This window comes from Manis pentadactyla, chromosome 16 (genome assembly GCF_030020395.1).
Source record: "Manis pentadactyla isolate mManPen7 chromosome 16, mManPen7.hap1, whole genome shotgun sequence".
Lineage (NCBI taxonomy): Eukaryota > Metazoa > Chordata > Mammalia > Pholidota > Manidae > Manis > Manis pentadactyla.
Window position 1 is genome coordinate 31,986,813 of NC_080034.1, and position 24,947 is coordinate 32,011,759.

Genomic DNA, 24,947 nt, shown 5'->3' on the forward strand with positions numbered 1-24,947 from the left:
GTGCATCTTGACATTTAGGAGAGAAAAGCTCTCTCAGAGGTTGAAGCAGGATGAGGCATATATTGAATGGGGTGGTTGCAAAGAGACCCCGACCATTTGGAAAGAGGGATTGGGTTCAGGAAAGAAGGGTCCTGAGATGGGGTGGGATAAGAACTGCCAATTTGGAGAGCACTGGGTTGTTACTCAGAGGGATAGGGTGCTGATTTGCCTATTACAGACCCATAATGCAACGTCAAATTGACCAGGGCCTCCAGTATTAACAATAGTGCCATTTACTAATCTTTTTGAAATAAGTCTAGGCCATGAGTTTAATGGTTTATATGTGAAATTGATCTTATTGCTCTCAACAGCCCTGGGAGGGAATATGTACCATCTCATGTTACATATGGGAAAACTGAGCCTCACAGAAGGGTTAAGGGCTTTGACTGTGGTCATACAGCCCATGAGTAGCAGAGCCAGGATTAAAACCAAGGCCTTTCTACTGCAGAGGCCAAACATTCAACCCCTAATTGCTGCCTCTCAGTCGGTCCTTTATTCATTTAACAAATATTTATTAAGCATCTACTTATGCACATGCTGGTTCAGGTACTGGGAAATGGCAAAGAACAAAACACATGAAAACCTCTGCCTCACAGAGCTTGAGAGGTTGGACAGCAGACAAGATGAGTAATACATATGTGTGGTCTATTTGTTGGTGCTAAGTGCTAAGAAAAGGCAGGGAAGTGGGACAGAAGTGTCAAGAGGTGAGGTCACATCTTTATAGGGTGGCCAGGGAAGGACTTTAAGAAGGAGACAACTGAGAAAGGCTCAGAAGGTTGTGAGGGAAATTATATGGATAGCTAATGGGAAAGTGTTCCAAAGAGGGGGAGAGCAGGTATAAAGGTCCTGAGGTGGGAGCATTCCTGGTGTGTTTGAGGCACAAGCAAGGATTCCTGTGTGGCTGGAGAGTCCTAGGAGATGAGGCCAGAGAGATAAACATGGGCTAAATAACAACCCTAATGGACCGTTATAAGGACCTTCGCCTTTTCTCTAGTGAGATCGGAAGCCATTGTCTGAACAGAGGTGGTACATGGTCTGACACAGTTGTACAGGCCCACCAGGCTGCTTGGTTGAGAAGAGACCAGAGATGGGAAAGAACAGAAGCAGAAGGACCAGTTATAAACCTAGTGAAAGTCATGAGAGAAGATCCCTAAGCTGGACCAGCATCAGAAGATGGATAGATGATTTCTGCAGTCTGCAGCATGGATGGTTAGCAGGGACCACAGGTTGTATCTGGGGCAGTTTCAAACGCTCTAAGATATTCTCAGGGCAACAGATGGGTGGGGTCAGGGTCACCTAGAGGTTGAAAATGAGCAGCCTAATGACACTGGGGAACTGGTCTCAACATAGCTCCAAACGAGGTTGGGTGTTGGAGATGAGGAGGTGGGGTACCCTTCCACAGTCTGACTAGCGAATAGGCGTCAGGATAGTTTAGAGTATTTGGGGCTTTCCCTCCTCCAGAGAGTTCTGAGCAGCACAGGGCCCTGTGAGTAAGATGCCCAAGCACTTTGTTTTGCCCAGGATTGTCATAGTTTATACCTATTGTCCAGGCATAATTACTACGAACAACCCGTTTCACTATCAAAGTGCCCTACAATAGACAATGAACTCTACCGTCACCCTACCTACTGGGCTTACTTCTAAAGTCATTCTTTCCCAGAGATTCTTTTTTTCAGACATTTTTCCAGGGGTGTAAAACACAGGGTAGGGGCAGTAGAGCCTGTGTCCAAAAAGAAAGGCAGCGATCACTGATAAGTAGCAGACACCCATTATTATTATTATTATCATCGTCACCCAAACACAACATTTAAATGCAAAGCGTTTACTTCATTCTATTATTTGATCAACATCTGTGGAAGGCTCCAAAGCACCAGGCACTGTAGTAAAAGCAAGAATACAGAGATGATCAAGGCGCTGTCTCATCAGGAGCTCCCAGGCTTTGTAACATTTGGGGCATCCTCCTGGCACTCAAGCATGCATTATCTCATTTAGTCTTCACACCAAGCTCACAGAGGCATGTGTTATTGCCTCATTTTGCAGGTTGGGGATCTACAGCTCAGAAACATACAATGATTTGTGTAAAAGCACACAAAGACTTAAGTCCAGATCTCCTGAGCCCAAATTCTTCTTTCCAGGGCTGCCCCCAGCTATTTCTGACAAACCCACCCCTAAAGCATAATCTGTGTTGCACGGGACATTCCTCTCCCACTTCCAGTTTGCAGCTTCAGTGACATGCTTGGGTCAGCCAAAGAAGAATGAAATGTCTGGCAGGGGCAAAGGAAGGAGGAGAGATCTTTTCAGTTTTTCTGAACTCTTCTTCCCTGAGGACAGATTCTTATATTTTGACTGTCATGTATAACGCTGGATTGGAAGGGGGAAAAAAAAATCCACGTTCATGTTCCCATCTCAGCCCTTGATTCACTGTGTGATCTTGGCTGAATCACTTAGCATCTCTGGACCTTAGTGGTCCCACCTCTGACATAGGCTGAGTTATTGCTCTTTATTGCATGGTGGCCAAAGGGATGAAAATGAGGAAGCAGGGCTGGCTTCTGAAGACCTGCAGGATGGAGATGAACAGTGGGGTGAAAACAGATGTTGGGAGATAGTCTTCTCTGACAAACTACCCAACCCCACACCCATGTACAGTTTTTCCTTTGACATTTGGAAGAGTGCTCTGGACTGATAACTAACGGCTTCCTTTTGCACAGTTCCTTTCCTGAGCCCCATCCCTGGAGGCCTTCTGACTCCTCTGGCTATTTATGGCACCTCCTGGGGGCCTGGCTGGCCCCTGGCTTTCCCTTCCAAGTCAGACCAGTTTCCCCTGCTGGCCCCAAAGAGCAGCAGCTAATCTGGGGAATAAGGTGCCTGGAGCAGACTCCTCCCCCCACAGCAGCTGCCACTATACTCTTTTTAGGGCAGGCATTCCCCATCCCCCATGTTAACACTATTGAGTCCGTTTCTGTCAGAACACCCCTCCTGCAGAGGCGGAAACTGAGAAATAAGGTATCTAGTTCAAGGTCACCCAAGGAGTCAGGGGGGTGCTGGGATTTGAACCTAGGCCAGCCAGCCTCCACGCTGCATGCTTTCCCCACTGTGTTATGCTGCCTGGAATTGAGTAACAGTGAGAGCTGACACTGGCACAGCCCTTCCTGGGGGCCCAACACTGGTCTCCATGCGGCATGAAAATGAACTCACTGACTCCTCACAGGATGTTGGGGTAAGTACCGTTATTATCCTCATTGTATTGGTGAGGAAAGTGAGACCAGAGAGGTTAAATGACTTGTCTGAAGTCACCGAAGCCAGAGAGAGCAGAGCTATGTGCTTCCAAGGTCATGCTTATAACCCCTTCACCACTCAGTCCTACTGCTACCAAGACCCCCAAGGCCAGGCTCTGCAGATGGGGGCAAGAAGGGGACTAAGGGGACAAGGAGTTTTTGCAGGGAGATTGGACTTTGGAAGCACTTGGTATACGAGGCATGCACGCATGCGTGTGCAGTGAGTGTACGTTTAGAGACACCAGACAGTTGGTGACGAAGGATGGACAGCAGAAAGGGAATTCTCCCCATCTGTTCTTGCAGAATTCTCCCAATTCTCTCTGGGGGGCAGTGGCAGAAGGAACTGAATTAGGCCCGGGATAAGCTGCAGTCTGTTCTTCTCTGTCTCCTTTCCCATGGTCATTTCAGAAAACATTTGGAGATTCTAGGAGGTGGCTGAGAAGGAGGGGACAGGTCAGGCATGGCCATTCCTTGTGTCTCAGCTGGATGCCTAGCTGCCCTCACTGGGAAGGGAGTAGAAAGGCCAGGAGGGGGCTGGTGAAAAATAGAAGCTTCACCAGGAGAAGGTTTAAATTCTTCCTCTGTGAAAGAAGATACCTTGGGAGCGCGTTGATGGAGTGGGTGCTTTATGTGCAGGGACAGCTGGGTCCCCCAACAGCCTGTTGCCCCAGAGACCCAGCTCAGGCATGTCTGCCCCTCCGTCACTACTGAGATGAGGTACACAAACAACGGGCTGCAGGCAGCAGACACTCCCCCTGGCAGCAGGAGCCTGCACCCTCAGGCAACCGCTCTGTTGACATAAACATGAGGTGTCCCAAGCTTTGGCCCCGTGTGGGGAGGGGGCCAAGGGTCTCCCAGGGTCTGAGGCCGAGATGGCAGAATGCTCTAGAATCACAGGGCATGCCAGGGTTTTCAGTCTGGTCCTCGGCAGGACACAACGCTTGGCTTGCCATGCAGGACACCCTGCCCCAGGCAGAATGGTGACAGTTGGGACTTTCGTCCCGGTCACCATGGCCCTCCAGTCCAGCAGCCACTCCCAGCACCACCTGGCTATGCGGCTGGTGCTTTGAGTCTTTGAGGAGAAGGATCTGATAAGAATTGTGCATATTAAGATGACTAATAGTGTTCCGCTTTGTAGGGGTGTTTGCAGGGCCAAAGAACCTACTTTGCAGAAAGCAATAAACTTAACAATCAACTTTTGAGAGGTGACTTTCAGCCCTTAGAATGAAAAATGTGAGGAGGAGGTACAGATGGAGGGACTAGGGGCTTTTCTGGTGCTCCTCTGAGCAGATGATTTCTGCGTGGGCTGCGGGACCCTGGCGATATAGGTGCTAGAGGGGTCAGTGAGGCTGAAGAGACACCGTTGAGGCCCTGGGTGAGACACAGAGCTTCTTCCGGCTTGCCCGCCAGAGGAGAGAGTGGGCCTCAGTGGGTGAGGGTTCCTGATAGCTAGGGACAGGGAAGGAGCCTCCATGGACCCTGCCAGAGGATAAAAGATGGAGGTCCCAATCTGAGGGGGTCCTGACCAAAGCCAGCCTGTGTTTGGATGGGTGACTTTTATGCTAATGAGGATCAGCAATAAGTCCTTAAAACAAAAGAGGCTTGTGCTTGTTTTCTGGAACTTCAAGAAAGAGGAACTTGGGGGTACAGGGGAACCCCAGGAAATATAACAGATGTGGGTTCTATCTAAGGGCTGAAAGTCACCTCTGCCTGCCCATAGGTAGGAGGGGCCTGAGGCACACGGGGAAAACACTTCCTGGGCTCTTCCCCCTCCTAGCCTAGCTGACCAACCTTTGTCCACTGGACATACCCCTACCTGTCTGTCCACCTCACCTGCCCCCCTGTGTCTCCATGCCACAGATATTTGCAAAGGAGGGAAGAATGAAGCATTCAGGGAGGAGGAAAGGATGGGTGAGGGTACAGTAGAATGAGACAGACCGTCTCCTGGGGCTGCTATTTTACCTGGTCCTGCTCCCTGCCTCTCCAGACGTTGGATAGGAGATCAACACAGTCCAGGAGGGGCTCATCTCTCCCCCACCCACTGAGTGAACCATATTCAGATGGTATGTACCCACTCAGGCAAATGGGAATCTGCCCCAGGACAGAGAAGCACACACACATGGTCTGGGTGGTGGGATCCCGGGACACATCTGCAAAGACAGGAGGCAGCTCCGTCTCTTTTTAGGCACAACTCTAGGTAACGAGAGGGAAGGGGCAGAGTGTACTCCAGGCTGGGCTCAGGGCTGGAGTTGGGGTCAGAAAGGGCAAGAGGCCCAGCATGTTGAGCAACTGGGGGATTAGAGGCTCCCACCCAGGACCCAAGGAGCTGGTGCATAGGGAGATTTTCAGGACTTCTTTGAGGTCAGAGGATGAGAATTGGAGATTGGGATCTCATAATTTCTGGCTATTTCTGCACAAAACTAAGGGAGCCCTTTAGTTTGGCTCATATCATATCAGACGGTCATGTTATTCCAGGCTTGGGACATTGCCCAAATCAAGCTTCCTCCTAGGGCCAAGTATCCAAAATAGGAGGCCTCTGGAACCCTGGGTTTGTAGCATCAACTTACCCCAGGGAGGTCCAAGTTATGTGACAGGCATGGTGCAGCTCCTTAGAGCATCAGCTTAACTCCTAGAATTAGCTGGCCACATGAATAAAATTGGTAGCAAGTATTTATAATGCCTATATGAGATGAGGGTGATAATATGATAATGACAATTACTTCTGGGGTGTTTTCTTGTTTAAGGTCATAGCAGAAATGGAGCTGGGATGAGAACCATGGGGTGTGTGGCTTCCCAGCCCATCCTCAACCAGTATTTATAGATTACATTTATAAATTTCAAACAGCTACATGTATAAATGCAATTATAAATTTAACTAAAACCAGCTTAAAAATATTTGATCAAGGTAAAGACAAAAATCCACATGAATGTATAAGAAAAAGAGCCCATCATTTTGCGTGTGTGTATGTCAGTCTAGGCCACAGACCTGAGGGGTAGGTCATTCATTCTCTTGGCTCTTAGGAAGTTTGGGAAGTCTGCCAAGGTCTCCGAGCAGGCTGGGTGTCCAATTGTAGCGTGAATCAGAGCCATGTGTGCTTATTAAACAAGTGGCCTCCTGAGTTCACCTCCTTGGAAAGCTAACATTTATTAAGCACTTTCTCTGTGCCAGACACTTTTTAAAATTATCTCACTTATTCTTCCCCCAAATTCTATGAGGTCCCCATTTTACAGATGAAGAAAATGAGGCATAGACAGTGAAGCAAGCTGTACCAGGTTACCAGTCAACAAATGAGAGTCAGTATCCAAGCCCAGGCTGGTCTGACTCCAGGGCTGAAACTGCAAATCATTGTTCTCTATATGGGCCTCATTCCCCAAGATGATTTGATCCTGCGGGTCTGGAGTGGGGCTGGATTCCAGGCCTTCAACAAGTGCCCCAGGAGGTCACCAGGCCACACTTTGAGAAGCAAGGTCTGCGGTAACTGTTTTCCATCTGGCTTCTAATCTCAATTGGAACCACCTAATAAAATTTAAGAACTACTAATGCCCTTCCCTTTTTCAAAGAGAGGTTTTTTAATTGGTCCAGAGTGGCTTACAGGTGTTAGTGGGTACCGGCCAGCATTTTCCTTTAATGGGACGATGTGTTCATGTATTTAATTAATCAACCAAAAAAGATGTAGGAATACTTACCTTGTGCCCTGTGCTGGGGACACAAAGGTGGGTGGAACAGTGTGTGGGCCTTCCAGGAATGCAGGTGACCAGCCTCCTTGGCTGGGCAGAGCCTGCTCTGAGTGGAGGAAGGGAGGATGCAGATTTCTTCTTGCTTCTTCTCCCTTGGTGAGCTCCAGAAAGAGCCAGCCTTGTCAAACAATGGTGTCCTCTGGCTTCTCCCCCCTGTGTGGTTCTTGGTCCCTGCCTGAGAGGATATAGTTGGTTCCAGACGGGGAACTCAGTTCACAGAACCACAGATTGTCCAAGTGGAAGGGACCCCTAGAGACCATCCATGCCTGAAGCTCTCAAATTTTAGTGAGCAGCTAGTTAAATCTGAAGATACTTGGAGCCCATCCCTGAAGTTCTCATTTGTAGGTCTTGGGTGGAGTCTGAGGAAATCGCATTTTTCATAAGCTCCCAAATGGCTCTGGGACACACTCAGCATTGGTTCTCAGGCATGCGTGAGGCCCGTGGAGTTTGAAAAACGCTGATGCCCAGGCCCATCCCTGGAGAGCCTGGCTGACATATTGAAAAGCTCCTACCACAAGGTGTCTGGGCCTTCCTGCTGGCCTTGCACAAGACTTGGGGAGGCGGCTCTGGTGCAGCCACTCCTTGCTACCATGAAAGCTTTGAAACAGGAGAAGAAAACAAGAGGAAGGGTGAAATGAAAACAAAGAAGGCAATGAGAAGGTTTGGAAAGACAGAAGTCCAGACAAGCTGCTCCTACTGAATTCACTCACCAGCACTGAGGCTTTTCTTATTATAGAGGTAATTAACAGGTGTAAAAAAACTAATAGTATAAGAAAACAAAAATAAAAAAATGATCTATGATTTTACCTAGCAGAGATCATCACAAAAAGTCTTAGTATGACATATATGATGTACAATATATATTGTGCAACCATATTATATGTTATAATATGGTTTTTAATATAACATATTAATTGGAATAAATAAAATTTATTCGTGTATAATATATAGTACATAACATAGTACATGCTATATAGTACATAACATAACCTAATATATAATGTGATAATATAAATTTGACATGTATAATTAGTATCCTTTTTCACTCTATCTACTTTTATCTACTTGTTCTTATGTCACTTTTCAGAAAGATTTTTTTCAGGTAATTAAAAATCTAAGCCCTGAATTTTTTGGCCAGCTTTGGGAGGACATGTGAGTTGGGTGGAGGTGATGTGCCCAGCCTCTCACATACACGTGTGCATTCATTCACATGTGCACACACACATGCACAGGCACTTCTGTTTCCCCTCTGCTGCCCTAGACACCATAAACTCAGATACACACTTCCCATTATACCCTCAAAGTCAGTAGCATGATTTTATTGATTGATATTACTAAATTAACATTTATTAATCCAGGATTATTAAATGTAAAATAAGTTTCCTTCCTCTTTCCCATTTCTCTGAATTCCAATGGAAACTGGCACTAGGGGACCCAGGACAGTGGCTGCACTGGGGCGAGTCACCTCGAGGGACTCATCAGTCCCTGGCCACCAAACCCCTGCCCCCAGCTCCATGGACCTATCTGCTTCTGTCTGCTGTCTCTCCCACCCCTCCCCTGGCATCCTCTCTCCTCTCCTGTGCCCTGGGGCCTCAGTCACTCTTCTTCCCCGCTGGCTGAGGCTGGTGCTCTGGACAAAGGCTGTCCATCCACAGCCGGTAGGCGATGGAAGCAGTCACGGTGAGCCAGACCAGGTAGGGCAGCAGGAGCAGGGCAGCCAGCTTGTTGATGGGGTGCCAGATCAGCGCTGTGCTCACCACCAGCCCAAAGAGCAGCAGCAGGTGGAGCAGGGCCTGGGCGGGGGCAGGGCAGTCAGGCAGGCTACCTTGAGAACCGGGCCTTGACCTTTCTTTCTGCAGCAGCCTGGACCCAGTGAGCCAGGTTCCTAGGACTCTGTGGGCTCAACTGAAGCTCAGTCTGCCCACCTGCTACCTGCCTGTCTGCACTTGGTTGATCAACTGTGTTATCTGCTTCTGGGGGCCTCACCTCCCCCTCCAGTACTTCTCCTGCTGAGCACTGTACACCTTACCAGACCAGGGGCATGGGCTGCAAAAAAGAGGATCAGGACGGTCCAGCTGATGGTGAGCTGCACAGCATAGAGGCCAAGAGGCAGGGCCAGGGGCCGCCCACAGCCCCCTCCCAGGTCCTTCCACACCAGGTAGGATGCATAGCTGTGGAGAGAGAGCGGCAGGTACACTCAGAAGGAAGGTGCCGTGTGGCAAATGGAGTAAGGCCTCTGACATAAGGACTCTTGGTTACCGAGAGGGAACAACTGTGGGTGGAAATGGGGGCAAGAGGAGCTAGGTATCGTCTGAGGGGAGGAGTTGGGCATGGTGAGGTGGGTGGTGGGGCGGGGAGATGGGGGGAGGGTGGAAGAAGAGGGTCAGCTGGAATGAGAGGCAGTCACAGAGGAGACTCACCATAAGAGGCACAGTGGGCTGCCGTACCTTTAGAGGCCGGCATGCAGCAGTACTTCAGGCCTAGGGGGACTTGCTCCCACCCCAGCAGGTGCCAGGGCCATGGCATGAGGAAAGGGTGCTTACCCCATGAGAGAGAAGATGGTCGTCCACACTAGCAGCAAGACCTTGTGAGGCGGGCACCAGGACAGCTTCCTCGGGCCATCACACCAGCCAGACATCTGACGGCCGGCAAGCAGCCAGACCACGATGGGCCCCAGGAGGGGAAGAGCCACAAAGATGGCTCCTTGAGGCCACATTCTCCTCAAGAGGCAAAATCTGGGTGGCAGAGGGCATGCTAGTGGGAGCCTCCTGCTAGGCCTCTCCCCGTGGCTGCTGGCCTTTCTCTACCTCCTCCCTGATGCTGGTCCCCGGCCTGAGCCCCTCACAGGAGGCCTAGTCATAAAGCTTCCTCTCCCGCCCTCTCCTGCGCCAGCTCCCATCCCACACTGACCTGCCCCTTTTCTGGCTTCCATGCACTTATTTTCTCGACACCATTCTTGGGCACTCGAAGCATCCTGTCCAGTATTGGTAAGTGCTTCTGAGCGGAATGTCCCCCTCCTGCAATGTGTATCTGACTCTGACTCCTGGAGCTGAGGTCCAGGTGTGACCACCTTTACCTGCCACAGTGGGTGGCCCTTGGCCAGGTATAAAGCTCAGATGGAATTCAACTGAGCCAACTTAACTAACCCAGAAGGACCGTATTTGGTGGGCAGCAGCCAGAGATCCCTGGGGGTCTTTTCTAGTCAAGGATAGCCAGCCCATGTGCCCCAGGCTTATCTCACTACACCACACTGGCAAACTCAAGGGACGCACCCAGCCCGAGCTTCTGCCCAAGTTCAAACACAGCCGAGGGCCACTGTGGGCTCCCTTCTCTGAAGCCTTAGCTCTCGCCTACCCCTCAGGGGCTGGGGAAGCTTCCTCTTGCACCTCTCCACTTCCAGAGGGTCAGGGTGTAAACACAAGTGTACAGATTTCTTGTGGCATGACTTCTCAGGCAAACAACTGACTGGTTAAAAAGTTGCCACAGTCCTTTGCACATTGCTTTGCCTGTCATTTGCATGTGGGATGATGCACAGACCCTCCTCCCATCAAGGACCCCACCCATTATCATTCTTCTCATTACACATGATATTTCAGCCTCCTCCCCGTGATTGTCAGGATTGGCAGGAAAAAAATGTGGTCAGCCTTTCTCAGTGTCCTGGAGTGATGGCCTACTCTAACTTTTCCTGTCAAGGGCCCCTGACCACATCCTGGGGGTTCTGGGGACAGGGCTGACCAGCCTGCCTGCCTGTGCATCTTTCTATTTATCTTTCTCTGCTCCTCACTGTCCATTTATTCATCTTCTGTCTCCCTGACTCCCTGTTTTCTGTTGTTCTATCTAGTGTTGGAGGGTTCCTTCCCACCTTCTACACCCTCATCCTCTTTTCTCCTGCTCTCCACCACTCTCAGAGCCCCCTTCTTCCCAGGCCCTTGTCCCCCTTACCTCAAGCAGCACTCCTCCCAGACCCAGGGCTTGATGATTTACGGTATGTGGAAGGCAGAGGAGGGTGGGGGACGGAGAGAAGGGTGGAGTGGGGCTCCCAGCTGGCCTGCTTTTCTCCAGTGACAGGGGTGGTAACATTGGCTGGGGAGTCCAGATTGCTGCGTGCATGGCCCTGAAGGTCTCCTCTTAGCAGGGTTGCCCCTGCTTTGCTAGACCTGGCCTCTGCAAGGTTGCCATGATGGACTGGCAGAGGCTGTGGCACTGTGAGACTTGGATCTCCTATGACAGGTCAGCCCCAGGCTGCAAGGCTGCTGATGCCTGTGGTCTCTGCATCCTGTGAACCAGCTTTGTGTTCAAGGGGTGGTGAGGACCCTCTGATTTCTCCAGAACTTTCATGTAATTGGGATTGTCCCCTAGTAAGGCAAGCACCAGCTTTGGAAATGAGTCTATTATACATGGACACAGCTCCTGCTAATAGCCTAGTTGGCATGGCCCTTCCAGCTTGGAACTTGAGCTTGACAGATCTTGCCCTAACCCCCAGAACTTCATGACTCAGAGGAGAAGGCAGCCTCCTGTGTGACTCAGACAGAGCTTTGTTCCATAAAGACTAACACCTGCCTTCTTCTTCCCTATCAAAGTTTTTAGCACCTCTTCCTTGCTGTTCTTTAGGCATGAGGTCCCCTTTCCAGGTTGGCTGATCCCCACTGTCCCTTTGCCCCACCTCTCTACCTTGGGGACTCAGGTGCCCCTGGAAGGTGTTTGTCCCATCCTCTCGCCTCCAGCCAGGAAAGGCAGCAGGGGTGGGGTGGGGGGGTTACAGTCAGAGACCAGAGGCTAGAGAATCATTAACTGAGATGAGAGCAGCGGCAGTTACTTATTTTCTATGGGAGATGATAACTGGAGCCTGGAGGTTCACTGAGGTTTGTCAACCGCAGGAGGCCAGACCATGGGGATAACAGTTACTACTTACTAAGCACCCATTTTGTGCAAGCGTTTCACCTTTGTTAGTTCAATAATGACAGTGCTTATTATTTGCAGCTCAGAAGGTAGATATTATAATCTGCATTTGATAGGCAAGGGAAGTGAGGCTCAGAGGGGTTGAGTAACTTGTCCAAGATCACACAGCCAATAGGTGGGTTCAGTGTTGGCAGTCTGGCCCTGAAAATCACCTGTTTTTTTCTCTCAACTGGCCCACTCATTCATTTGGCATTCTTTATTGAGAACCTATTATGGAGCGGGCTGTACCAGGAACTGGGGAAAGAGAGGCAAACAGGTGGAAAAAAGTCCTTCTTCACAGGGAGCTTTCACTTCAGTGGCAACATCTACCCCATGCAGTTTCTAAGGAAAGACTCAAGTTGCAGTAACCCTGCCAACTCTGAGAGTGGGTGGTGGAAAGAGCACTGGATGGGGAGCAAATATGGGTAGACCCCAGTGCCACCAGCGACTTGTGACTCATTAGCCTTCTCAGCACCTCCTCCCGAATCTCTGTGCAGGAAAGGGGTGGAACTTCATTCTGTCTGAGCTTCCTGGACGGACTCCCGGGACTAGCATCAGGTGGGGGCTTCTTAGAGATGCAGAATCTCAGGTCCCATCCCAGACCCACAGGATCAGAACATACAGTTTAACAAGATCCCTCAGGTGGCCCCTGTGCATGTTATTGTTTTAGAAGCTCTGGTTATGGTCTTCTCTCAGCTTCTGCCATTTCAATAGCCTCTGGCAGGGGATGGCCACTCACCAGCAGAGGGCACTGGAGGGAGGAGTTGCCTGCACCTGTACCCACGCTGTCTCCCTTCCAGACCTAGACTGGTAAGTCCACTGACTTCTGGGATCCTCAGCTACTCCCTTACCTAGGCTGGACTTTGCCAACAGTCAGGGACAGACAACCCCCCAGCCCTCTTTAGGGTGCTGGGAGGCAGGACTCTGCCGGGAAGCGCCAGGCCACTCCCACCTGGATTCCCCGCCCACCTCCACTTGTCTGCTGGCCTGGTGACGGTCAGGCTGACCCCTCTGTTTCTCAGAGAAGGAATTACTGTTCCTGGACAAGCCAGCAGTCCTTGGGGACACTTACACGGTAAGGTGGGCATCCTCCTGAGGTAGCTGGTGTTATGTGGGCATTGTGATGGGACATCTGGGGCCCAGGGGAGGAGCCTGGCCAGCTCAGCCCCGGTCTACCAGAGTGTGGGGACCGTCTGATGGAGGAGAAGGAAAAGGGGCTCGGGGGAGGGCCACTACCCGGAGGGTGTGAGGACGAGGGGCATGATCCTATGCACCAAGGAAATGCGTACCAGGCTGATGAATGTGCCCTTGATTTGCATTTGGACTCAGCCATCCTACTGCTTTTATGTCCTTGGATAACTGGAGATCTATGAAGGGGCTGAGGAGGATGGGAAGAGCCAGTGATGCTGGAGACAGTTTGAGAGTTTCCTCAAGGATACAAGCAGAGCTTTGCAGCGGGGCCTAGATCCTTGTGGTGGGAAGGCAACTCCCTAGGGACATGTGACACCCTTGTCTTGGGTCCCTGCTACCCAGGATGATCTGGGGTCAGGGCAGGGTGAACTGGAGGCAAGGGCAGTAAGAAGTCAGGCATGGGGTTGGGGAAACCCAGTCTGCATTTAGCTGCTTGTGGTGCTGGAGATTTGGGACCCATCCCCCTCCCGGGGAAAGGGGAAGATAGAGTGAGGGCCAAGGAAGCCTGGAGACCTGTCACCTGGAGAGCAGGGACCAAGCACGGCGGAGGAGATAACCTGCTCCAGACCAGGTAACCAACGGGCTCCCCGTGAGTGGCCCAGCAAGGCTTTGGGGAGTGGTACATACCAACTGCCCAGGTTGGAGGCTGGGCAAGGGGATTCTGCTGTGCCGCCCAATGGGGTAGAGGGGATATGGACTCTGGTCTCTGTAGGCCCAAGGAAGGTTGTCGCTATAGAAACAGAACGAGCCCCTCCTTTCTTTCAGGTTAGCTGGGCCATTGACAGCTCCTGGCTGGGTGGGCAGGGGCTGGTGCGGAGGGTGTCACTCATTCTGGAACCAAGGATATGCCTTTGTTCCTTCCACTTATTTTTATTTTTGTTTCTTTCTCTTCCAACTTCATTTCCTTTAGAAGTGGAAGGAAAGAGACCTGGGGAAAAAGGAGAGGCAGGGAGAGAAAAGGAGTGTTTTTTGAAGTCCTGTCACCCCTGTTCATCCCTGGCTTCTTCCTTCAGTTGTAGCTAAATAATCTCCTGTCCATCCTCACTGTCCTCACTGTGGGGAGAAAACTTGGCTTCCTTATCTGTGAAATGGAGATAAAAATAACACCTTGCTCATAAGGCTGCTGTGAGGATCAAATGAGATAGGCCACATAGAGGGTTTTAACTCAGTGGCACAGAGCAGAGCTCCATAAATGCTAGCTGTTCTTATTATTATAATAATAATTCCAATTATCTTTAATGTGGATGAGCCAAAGGAATGGATGGGACATAGAGGGAAGCCTGCTGCTCCGACCCCCATTCCCACCAGATTTGGGGCCTTGCCAACGCACTCACTTCGTGTGCCTCCCGGGAGGCTGGGCCGAAGCAGGCTGCTGCTCTGTCTGCAGGGTGCGATTTTAAGGCAGAGGGGACGATGCCACCCCTTCCCTTCCTGTTTCCTGTCTACATTTTCAGTGAGGACCAGGGGAGAGAGATTTTTCCTTAGTTTTCAATCCCGAGGACACAGAGGAGCTTCTGCTTCTGCCTGGGAGGACGTGGAAGGGGGCTTACAGTTTTTGAATCTCAAGGAAGGAAGGAAGGGGTGGGCAGGGAAGGAGCAGTAGGCTTGGAGTAAGGCCTCAGCTCCAGCTGGGTGGTGTGAGGGAAGGCAGTGGGGAGCAACAGATGCCGGAAACTTTTCTAGTGCAGACCCTGTTGAATCCGCTGCGGGGAGCCGGAGGACTTTGAAGGAAGGTACTGTGAGTAACGTGGGGTGAATGAATCCATTGCTCAGAAGCTCCTTGAGAGCCGAATAAGATGTCGTCTTTGGCAGGGCTGAGCTTCCCACAGTGCCCGGTACACAGCTGGTGCTCAGGAAGTATTCATTTGAGTGGGACAACCACATGACAGCATATAGTCAAGAGTTGCTCAGTGCGTGTGAGCCAGGGGGAGGCGCTATAGAGCAGGAAAGGGTCCAGGTGGGTAGATGAGCAGGTAGGGGAGGCAGGTGAGGGGTGAAATAGAGAACAGCAGAAGCAAAGGCCAGAGGCTAGATTTAGTGAGGTGTGAGGAGCCTAGTGGCCTGGCTGGAGTACAGGGTGTTAGAAATTTAAGGGAGGAAGAGAGAAAGTAGGAGGGGGAGGCAGTAGATTCCGGAGGGCCTCAGGGAGAGCTGACAGCTGTAGGGAGAGCTGCCGGAAGGGCCAGGTGGTCCCAGGTGGTAACCAGCTAAGAGGAGGGTCAGTGTATGCTTTTGCATGGCTCATTCCGCCCTAACTGGAGGCCCCCACTTGAGTTTTTCTTTCTCTTTTTGCTTCCACTTTGAACGTTCGTTATTCTTGCTGTATTCATGAACCCCTGTGAGTTAACTTCTGACTTTTCTGGAAGAAGGTGGGGCAGAAGAAAAGCAAACATATTTGGACAGTGCTTTATCTTCTACAAATGCTTTTCACATGATCTCACACCATCCTCACAATCACTCTGAGGGGTAATTTTTTTTTTCACTTTTAATAGCTGTTAAAAAGAATGACAAAGTTAATATAAAATACATGCTTGGTGTGAAAAATTCAAAGACTATGGAAGAAAGAGTTTGAGAAAATTGAAAGTCCTCATTCACACCTTCTCCTCTCTCAATTTCTCATCTCTTTTCAGTAATGACCAGTGGAAATAGTTTGGGGGTGCCTCCTCCCAGACCTATGCTTTCCAAGGCAGAAATTACTAGTACGTATGGCTACTGGGCACATGAAATAGAGCAAGTCCCAAACGCGATGTGCTATATAAGTGCAAAATAAACACAAAAACTCGGTATGGATTTCAAAGGCTTCCTATGAAAAAAAGAGTATAAAATATCTCAGTCATTTTATATTGACTACCTGTCAGAATGATAGTACTTTGAATATATTGGGGTACATAAAATATATTATTAAAATTAACTTCTCTTGTTTCTTTTGATTTTTTTAATGTGGCCACTAGGAAGTTTAACATTACATATGTGGCTCGCATTTGGTTTTTATTACACAGCACTGCTCTAGACTTTTCTGTAATTTACATATACACACCCATAAATATGTATCTATTCTTGTATATAGTTTTGCTATTTATGTTCATGAGGTCAGAGGGTGTCTAGCTGTCTGTGACTTGCTTTTCCACTTAAAGATTTTTCTGTATCAGTCAGGACACATAGATCAAGGTAGATATTTTGACAGATGAGGAAACTGAGGTACACTTAAGCAAGATGACAAGCTCACTTAGCCAGTGACCAAAGCGGCATTTGAACACATTCTCTAGCTCTAAACCCAAGCTCTTTCTGCCTCAGAGGAATTTAATTTAATGTAGTAGGTCATGGTAGATAATCTTGAGTAAGAGAGAGAGAGGTGAAGTTCTAATAAAGGAATCAATCTGATTGGGGCACCAGGGCTCGCTGGAATGAAGACCATTTGCTCCCTCGTGTAGCTGCTTGGAAGCCAAGGCTTGGCCTCCACGACATTGTAAAGGCTTACCTTGCACTGACCCCTTTTCCTCCCCCAGGCCCTCGACCTTGGCTGGCACAGGGGAGCAGGGGAGCTGGACATTAGCATTGAGTGACCAGGCGAATGTGCTCCCATGAGAGCTGTTTCCAACCTGCCCTGTTCCTACTGCTTGTGGGGGTCCCTGTGGCAAGCGCCCTCCTTCTGGCCCAGTGCCTTCGATGGCACTGTCCTCGCTGGCGGCTGCTGCGGGCCTCCTGGAAGTTGGACAGCCAAGAAGAGCCAGTGCCCCATCCCACTCCCCTACCAGAAAATGAGGCCTCCAGGCAGTGCCCGCCAGCCACACTCCCGGAGATGGCTGCCTTCTACCAGGAACTGCATACGCCCACCCAAGGCCAGACCATTGTCCGTCAGCTGATGCACAAGCTGTTGGTGTTTTCAGCTCGAGAGGTGGATCACCGTGGTGGCTGCCTGATGCTCCAGGATACGGGCATCTCTCTGCTCATCCCACCAGGTGAGGGCACCTGGATCCCTCCTCTGTGTACATTGCACAGTGCCCAAGGGCGCCACACCTAAGGAAGCATCATTCACTGACATCTTCATAGTTTTGAAAATTGTTTATATTTTTACTATGACTTTACTGACTCCAAAGATGGATATATTACATATTTTTATGACAACTTCCTGACAGGTGGAAGCAAATGCCCTGTTCTAATGAACAGTATGTCATGACAATTCTCCAATGAAGGAGAATAGAGTGTCTGGAGAAAGAGCGCCTTTTGCAAGTTCACACAGCCCTGTGGGCTAGTGGCAGCCCTGGAAGGAAGGGGGTGTCTTGCTCAGGGTTGCACCACAAGTCAGCTCACAGTCATCCTGCTTTCCCTGTGTGCCCTGCTAGGTGCCCTTTCTCTGGGGCTCTCATCCCCTATCCCCTCCCACCGTGCCCTGGCCTCGCCTGGGGCAGTGGTATGCCTGCCTGCCAGGCCTATCTCAGCTCTCCGCCTCCCCAGGTGCTGTGGATGTGGGCCGCCAGGAACGGGTATCACTGGTCCTTGTGTGGGACCTGTCTGATGCTCCGTCACTCTCTCGAGCCCAGGGACTGGTGAGCCCTGTGGTGGCATGTGGCCCCCATGGGGCTTCCTTCCTGAAGCCCTGCACCCTCACATTCAAGCACTGTGCCCAGGAGCCCAGCCACGCCCGTGCCTACAGCAGCAATACAACCCTGCTCGATGCCAAGGCCTGGAGGCCGCTGGGGCGGCTGGGGACCCACACCTCACGCGATGAGTGTCGCATCGACCTCTCCCACTTCAGGTAGGTGCAACCCATCGGCCTGTCCTTCCTGCTTCTTTTTCTCTGTCTGCCTCATTCTCATCTGTCTGCAATGGAACTCCTTTATCTGTCCCAGATGGCCTGCAAATCCCATGTCCCCATGTCCCTTCCTGGTCCCTCTGTCCTCGTGTCTATGGCAGCTGGTCTCACCCCAACCCTGTCCAGGGCCACACATTCCAATGTCATCTCTCTGCCTGTCTACAAGAGTCTGACTCAACCCCAGCCCTCTGTCTAGAGGGGGCCTGTCCCATCTCCACCTTTGTGGATCTAAAAGTGTCCATTTCTACCCTGTGCCCTGTTCAGGACTAGGACAAAATGCCTAGCGCAGTTGGTCCCCTCCAGTTCTCTAAGACTCTTCCTTTCTAGGCTCTTAGGTCCTTCTGCCTCCCAGTTTCCCTGCCACCCACTGACTGGGGCAGGGCCAGCCACACGTGGGGCCACTCCCAGGCACGGAGGCCCTGAGCTCACCTTCCCTCGCTCCCATGCTGGAGGGTACTGGCTGGCTCTTTTCCCCACTCAGTGATGGTCAACGGGACATGACGCACTGTTCGTTCCCCTGCTGCCTCTCCCGCCCCTCAGTTCCTGCCTCTACGGGCCCTGGACTGTTCTCCTGGGCTCCTTGGAGGCTCCCCACAGAGGCCTCTGGGAAAGTGGGAGCCGAGTGGCAGGTGCACTGGGGTCCCGGCCACTTGTTCTATATGCCTGCTCCCTGCCACTGCCTCCCTCTGCAGCCTCTACACCTGCGTGCTGGAGGCGCCTCTGGGCCGGGAAGCCCGCAAATGGCTGCAGCTGGCTGTGTTCTGCTCGCCACTGGCACCGGGTCAGTCCCACCTGCAGCTGCGCGTCTACTTTCTCAACAACACGCCCTGTGCCCTGCGGTGGGCCATGGCCAACGAGGAGCCCCATGGTGGCCGCCTGCGCGGGCCCTGCCAGCTCTTCGACTTCACCGGAGCCCGAGGGGACCAATGTCTGAAGCTCAAGTACATCTCTGAGGGTGAGGGAGGGCAATAGAGAGCTCCACAGAGGGAGGGGCCTGGGGTAGAAATCTGGGGACCTCAAGTTTCTTCCGGACAATCCTGGGCAGGGAGAATGTCAGGGGGGCCACGGGCTTCTGCTGCTGTTTCTAGGGGCCCCCAGGCTTGGCCCACTGCCTCCCTCCATGGCCCTCTTAGCCTTGGTCTCTCCATGGGAGGACAGGGTGATGAGTGGTAGGAGGAGGGGAGCAGAGGTGCTGCATCCTCCCAAACAGGGAGGGAGAGGGAGGCTTTTATTGTCCCATCTGGATGGAGCAGGTGTCGGAGGAGGAGTCCCAGTCTTCTCTGCCCCCTTTCCTTTGTGGCTTCTGGAATTGCTGAGGGGCTTTTGTGTGGCTGTGGAGAGAGCACATATGCATGGCTGCTTCTGGGGGTAGGATGGGAGGTTGGGGGGTGAGAAGGGAGGGTGGAGGGTGGGGGCTCTGTGTGCTGTGTGTGTGTAGGAAATGTGTGGTGTGGGAGGAAGACCACTCAAGGGTTCCCAGCCAGGCTCTGGGGACTCCCACCCACCCTCTGAGATGCTCTCGTGTCTTTGCTCCCTCCTTGCTCCTCCCTACAGCATCCTGCATGGCGCCTGCCATGAAGGCCTCCTCAGACACCCATGGAAGGACCCACTCTCTGAGGCCCTTCCCCCTCTCTCCCCTTCCCAGGTTGGGAGAATGTAGATGACAGCAGTAGCCAGCTGGTTCCCCATCTCCACATCTGGCATGGAAAGTGCCCCTTCCGCTCCTTCTGCTTCCGGAGAAAAGCAGGTAGTGAAGGAGCCCCGAGTCCACCACCTGCCCTCTCCCCTCCCCTCCCGGCCACCCCAGAGCTCCGCAGCTCCTATTTGGTCATGCATGCAGACCTTCTCTTAAAGGCGAGGAGCCACAGCAGATCTTTGCAGAGGGAAAGATGGAGCGTCCTGCTCAGCTTCTTCAGATTTCCAAAGCCTTACTGTAGAGTTCCTTTCAACCTTTCCCGCTCTTACCCCAGGCCTTATCCCCCTCTCACCTGCCACACCTCCTCTTTGTAGCCAGTGAGAATGAGGACTTCTCGGCACTAACCAATGAGATCATTGTCACCATGCACACCTTCCAGGACGTAAGTGGAACTGAGGGGCAAAGGAAGGAGTCCTGGCAAAAACCTGGGGGAGTCCTGGGCAAAGCGGCTGATGGGTCTGGTGCCCAGTAAGCATGGCCCTAATCATATAATCGAGCCAGTGAAGATGTATTCTTCCAGGGGCTCAGACCACCTGGCCTCCAAGTTACTTTCCATCCCTGACTCTGTCTTGTGTAGCCATGGATGAATCCAGGAGGAGGGTAAAGGAACCCAACACTAGAATAATCCCTTCTCCCAGCCCAGAGGAACCTGGGTATCAAAGAGAAGTGGTTTCTGTCCAGGCGGACTGTCTGCATCTGAGATGATGTGCACCTTCAGGGTGGAGAGTGACCAGGAAGGGGGTCTTGAGTAGGCGGGAGTTAGATATCCCATTCTTCCAATGGGGAAGATATAAGGAAATCAGGGTTGAGAGTTTTTGGGGAAACACGGTGGCATCTTAGTGGAGAGGAAATAGATATCCCTCAGGGTGTCACTTGGGGAGGAAGAACCAAGGACAGGAGGGTTGGAGAGAAGGGGCCACATAAGCCTGAGTTCAGTGTCTCTACTTTTGAATGACCTCCCCCTGCCCCTTGACCCTACCCAGGGCTTCTCCAGGTTTCCTAGGATGCATGCACCCTGTTTGGTTTTCATGTCTCAGGTCCCCAAGAGCTGAGTAGGCAAACTGAAGGCTGAAGGCTCTGGGCTTAGGGAAGCAGAGGGCAGGGGGTCCTGGGTGGGGTGCGACTCTGTGTCTCTGGGTGACAGGCTGAAGGAGAGACATGAGGAATGGAGGGATATTCCCTAGCTTCTTGCTCAGGAGATGTCTCTGATCCTTAAGTGTTCCCTACCTCTCTGTTGGCCCAGGGCTTGGAGACCAAGTACATGGAGATCCTCAGATTCCAGGCATCAGAGGAGGAATCCTGGGCAGCACCACCTCCTGTCTCCCAGCCATCCCCGTGCAATAGGTGAGGAGGGGGTTTTTGGGGCTGCCACCTGGAGAATGTTTGGGGTTCCTGACCCAGTGCCATCAGGGTGAAGACAGCATTTGGAGTGTGCGTGGGACCAGACTGGGTCTCTCTGATCCTCCCCTCTGAGAACGCCATTTCTCTTCATCTCAGGCTGCCTCCAGAGCTCTTTGAGCAGCTGCAGATGTTGCTGGAGCCAAACAGCATCACAGGCAATGACTGGCGTCGCTTGGCCTCCCACCTGGGGCTCTGTGGCATGAAAATCCGGTAAGAAGGATGAGGTCTGCAACTGGGAGAGGAAGGTGGATTGGGGTGGTGGGGTAGGAGGAGAGTTTCTCAGGCCACCCTGGAGACTGAACCACAGACCAGGGAGCAACTTAAAGGTCAGAGAATGGCTACTCCCCACCTTTTCCCCATGAAAGGGTAGCTCTTTCTATTTATCACCGTGTTCTCAGTACCTAGAATGATGCCTGGCTCATAGTAGATGCTCAATAAATACTTTAAAACGAATCAATCAACATGTAAGTCATTAGGTACACATTGAGTGCTGACATTCTGTGCCCAGAAGGGCTGAATGGCAGACTATAAGAGAATGTGTGCAAAGCATGTGGCTGAGGACCGGGCACATGTTCATTCAACAAATGTTAACAATAATGGGGGCAAGGCAACCATGGTCTCTGCCAAGAGAAATCAGTTGGAGAACAATTCTGAGCTAAGCCCCAGAACCCAGACAATGCACACAGTGGTCAAGACTTCACCCAGAAGATGGGACTAGAGCTGGACTCAGCTGAAAACAAGGAGGATTTTAAAGTCATCCTTTTGTTAAACATTTATCAAGTAGCTACTATGTTCTGGAAAACTATGCTAAGCATTGGCATACAAGATGAATGAGACATGGTCTCAGCGCCCAGGAGCTCCTGCCATAGCGAGGGATACAGAGCTTAACCAAATGAAGGCAAATCCTTATTGTATGTACCCAATATTGCATAGCAAGTTGGAAACAAACAGAGATACACAATAACCAAAGCTAGAATACTAAAGATCTGTTGGAGCCACGACCAGAAGTCTGAGCTGAGGGGTGCAGAATGGTCTCCTCTGCCAGGGAAGCGGTGATTAGAAAGGGCTTCAGGGAGGCGGTGGTGGGGAAGGAGGGTCAGCCATTCTGTTTGGGGGCGGGGAGTAGCAGAGGTGAGTGTGGGAGTGGTGTGTGCGAGGTGGGGAAGAGAGAGTCCTGAGGAAGGTAGGTTCAGGAGGGGAGCAGGGGAAAAGGCAGAAAGAAACAGAGCAAGGCCACGTGGTGGATGACTGGCAAGTCGGGAGGGTGGGCTTGGTTAGTAGGCGAAAGAGATTCTGGCAGGTTTTTGAGCAGGGGAGGGTCATGGTAAAAGGCATGGTTTAGACCAAGTGTCTCCTCAGTGGGTGGACGGCACATTGGCAGGTTTTTGAGCAGGGGAGGGTCATGGTAAAAGGCATGGTTTAGACCAAGTGTCTCCTCAGTGGGTGGACGGCACATTGGTCCTGGGACAGAGGCAGGAGGAGGGGTGTGTTTGGGGTGGGGAGGGAGGGAAGGCAAGCAGAGATCATCAGAGCTGGAAGCAACCTTGGAGGTCCTCTCGTCCCCGACCTCGGTGTAGGACGAGGAAACCGGTTTAGGGAGGAGTGGCCTTTGAGCCTGGACAGTCTCGGGTCTCGAAGTCCACCAGCAGAGTCCGCTGGAAGGCAGGCAGTAGCAGGGGGAGCACCAGAGCGGGGGAGGCGTGGCTCTCGCTGCAGCACCCCTCTCTGGCCCCACACTCCGCCAGGTTCCTGTCCTGCCAGCGCAGCCCGGCAGCAGCTATCCTGGAGCTGTTTGAGGAGCAGAACGGCAGCCTGAAGGAGCTGCACTACCTCATGACCCTTATGGAGCGTCTGGACTGCGCCTCCGCCATCCAGAACTACCTGGGCGGGACGCAGGGAGGCAGCCCCGCCCCGGTCCGCGGGGGCGCCTGGGAGAACCAGGGCCTGGAGCTGGATGAGAAGCTCTGAGCGCCCCGCTGGGCCGGGGCTGGGTGGGGCGCTCTCCGCAGCACTCTGGGCACCGGGAGGCCGTGGGATATGCCTCGACACCTCGGAAGAACATAGCAGGTGTTTCCGGCTGGGATTACTGACCCCATCAGAATCCTCGGGCGGTGTTTGGGGCCACGGGGTGGCCGGAGCGCCATTGCCGGCCTTCCGGGTCTGGACCACCCTTGCACCACGCTTTGTCCTGCATGCAGATACCCTCCTGGACGGCAGGGGGCGCAGGAGCCCGGGAGATGCCCCAGCCTGACCAGTCTTTGGGAAACTTCTTTATATGGACTGTTAGGGTGCCCTGTTGGCACTCTTTGGGGACTGGTCAATCCATAAGTATTCACTGAGCACTTAGTGACACCCAGCAGTGAACTGATATCATGGGTCATTCTGGAATATATGAGAGGGTTTTGAAGTCTTGACAAGCCCACAGTTCTGTGGGAGGCAAAAGGCACTCATGTGAGCTGAGGGCCAACTCTAAAACAGCAGGTGCTTAGGGGATGTTCCTGTGGTATGAACTTTTCATGCTTAAAGAGTTTGAGAAGGCAGGGAGCTGAATATGGGCTGGAGCATTGAGAAAGCTTCCGGAGGAAGTTGGAGAGAGGATTCGGATGCACAGAGAGTGGTTCCCAGAGCTTTAGGTGGGGGTAGGGGGGGATGTTGACTGAACTTAACAGTAGGAGCCATGAGTAAGCACGGAGTGAGGTGTTCTGCAGCCCAGCCTGGTGGGTGTGAGGTGAGGGCAGGATAAAAGTTCAAGGCCAGATCTAAAGATCGGCAGCTGTACCTGGCTGTCCACTTGTCTCCTTTGCATTCCTTTGTCTCTTTATCCTCCTGTTCTTGCCTCTTTTCCTTTCTCTCTCTGCCATTATCTGTTATAAAATATTGAAACTGAAAAGGAAACTTCAAGATTATCATTCTTGCCCAAACTTTTTATCTCCTCTTCATCTTGAACTGTGTGACTTTTAAGTCTCTCTGACTTCATTTTGCTGCCCCCTCTCCTGCAGTCAGTGTCTCTGTCAGTCTATGTCTTTGCACCTTTTTGTCTCTGCCTAGTTGCTGTGCCTGCCTTTCTAGGTTTCTTTCTCTGAAACCCTCAGTCATTGCCCTCAGGCAAGTGTCTTGAAACCAATGTTACGTTGTCAAAGTATATGGAAAGACACTGGGCTGCCCTAGGAATAGGTGGGTGGGGATGTTCCCCCATGAATCAAGATCCACTTTAGGGTCAGGAAATAAAGGATAGGGATTTAAAAACACCCCAGTTAGTTAACAAATATTTATTCAGCACCTACTATGTGTTAGATACTGTATTAAAAAAAAGATCAATAGGCTGGGTCCTGATAAGAGAACAAAGAGTTTGACTCAATTCTAAAAATGTTTTTGTTTGCCAACAGGTGTTGTCAAATTTTTTGGGCAGGCAAAAACAATCTCTCTGGCAGTACTAAAAATTTGCTTCTGTATTTAATTAAAAATTATTAAAGCTTTTTCTATGATGAAAAATATTGTATAATAAAATATGAAAATTGCCTTTCATTGTTACTAACTGTATTTTGCTCAGATTGATAATTTTGAATGTGGGTATGAATGGTTTGTTGGTAAAATTGTCCCAGTGAGAGCAGACTGGAGAGAAGCGTCTTGTGGATTGTGCTTCCAGGATGAAAATCGTCGGGGTCTAGCATGGTTAATCCGGGAGGGTCATGTCCTTTTTGTTGGAAGCAAGGCTTTGGGCCCCTCCACTCCTCCCCCTCTCCCAGCCCCATCTGTCCTGTTCTACCCATCTCCTTAGTCCTCCCACCCCACCAGAAGCTGCCAGCTACTCCAGGTTGGTGCCTCGGCCTTTCTCCCCCTTCCCTGGGTTCAGGGG

The 24,947-nt window shown here is 51.5% G+C and overlaps 2 protein-coding genes across 6 annotated transcripts; one reads left to right on the forward strand and one right to left on the reverse strand.

Annotated features, from left to right (window-relative positions):
* The first annotated feature begins 3,059 nt into the window (after positions 1-3,059).
* Positions 3,060-24,622, forward strand: UNC5CL (unc-5 family C-terminal like). 5 transcript variants are annotated; one of them, XM_036907170.2, is made up of 10 exons: positions 3,060-3,256; positions 8,912-9,210; positions 16,688-17,140; positions 17,637-17,937; positions 18,687-18,949; positions 19,640-19,741; positions 20,005-20,072; positions 20,934-21,034; positions 21,188-21,301; positions 22,837-24,622. In XM_036907170.2, exons 3-10 carry the CDS (start codon positions 16,753-16,755, stop codon positions 23,057-23,059), a joined length of 1,560 nt encoding a protein of 519 aa, XP_036763065.1. In that variant the 5' UTR covers positions 3,060-3,256; positions 8,912-9,210; positions 16,688-16,752; the 3' UTR covers positions 23,060-24,622. The 5 variants fall into 5 exon arrangements, with proteins under 5 accessions (XP_036763065.1, XP_036763066.1, XP_036763069.1 ...); XM_036907171.2 differs by having other exon boundaries at positions 8,912-9,133; XM_036907174.2 differs by lacking the exon at positions 8,912-9,210.
* On the reverse strand, positions 8,362-11,572 carry TSPO2 (translocator protein 2). The gene is made up of 3 exons (XM_036907175.2): positions 9,596-11,572; positions 9,082-9,223; positions 8,362-8,845 (listed from the first exon to the last, which is right to left on the reverse strand). The coding sequence occupies exons 1-3, from the start codon at positions 9,766-9,768 to the stop codon at positions 8,645-8,647; spliced, it is 516 nt and encodes a 171-aa protein (XP_036763070.2). The 5' UTR covers positions 9,769-11,572; the 3' UTR covers positions 8,362-8,644.
* Positions 24,623-24,947: the final 325 nt, after the last annotated feature.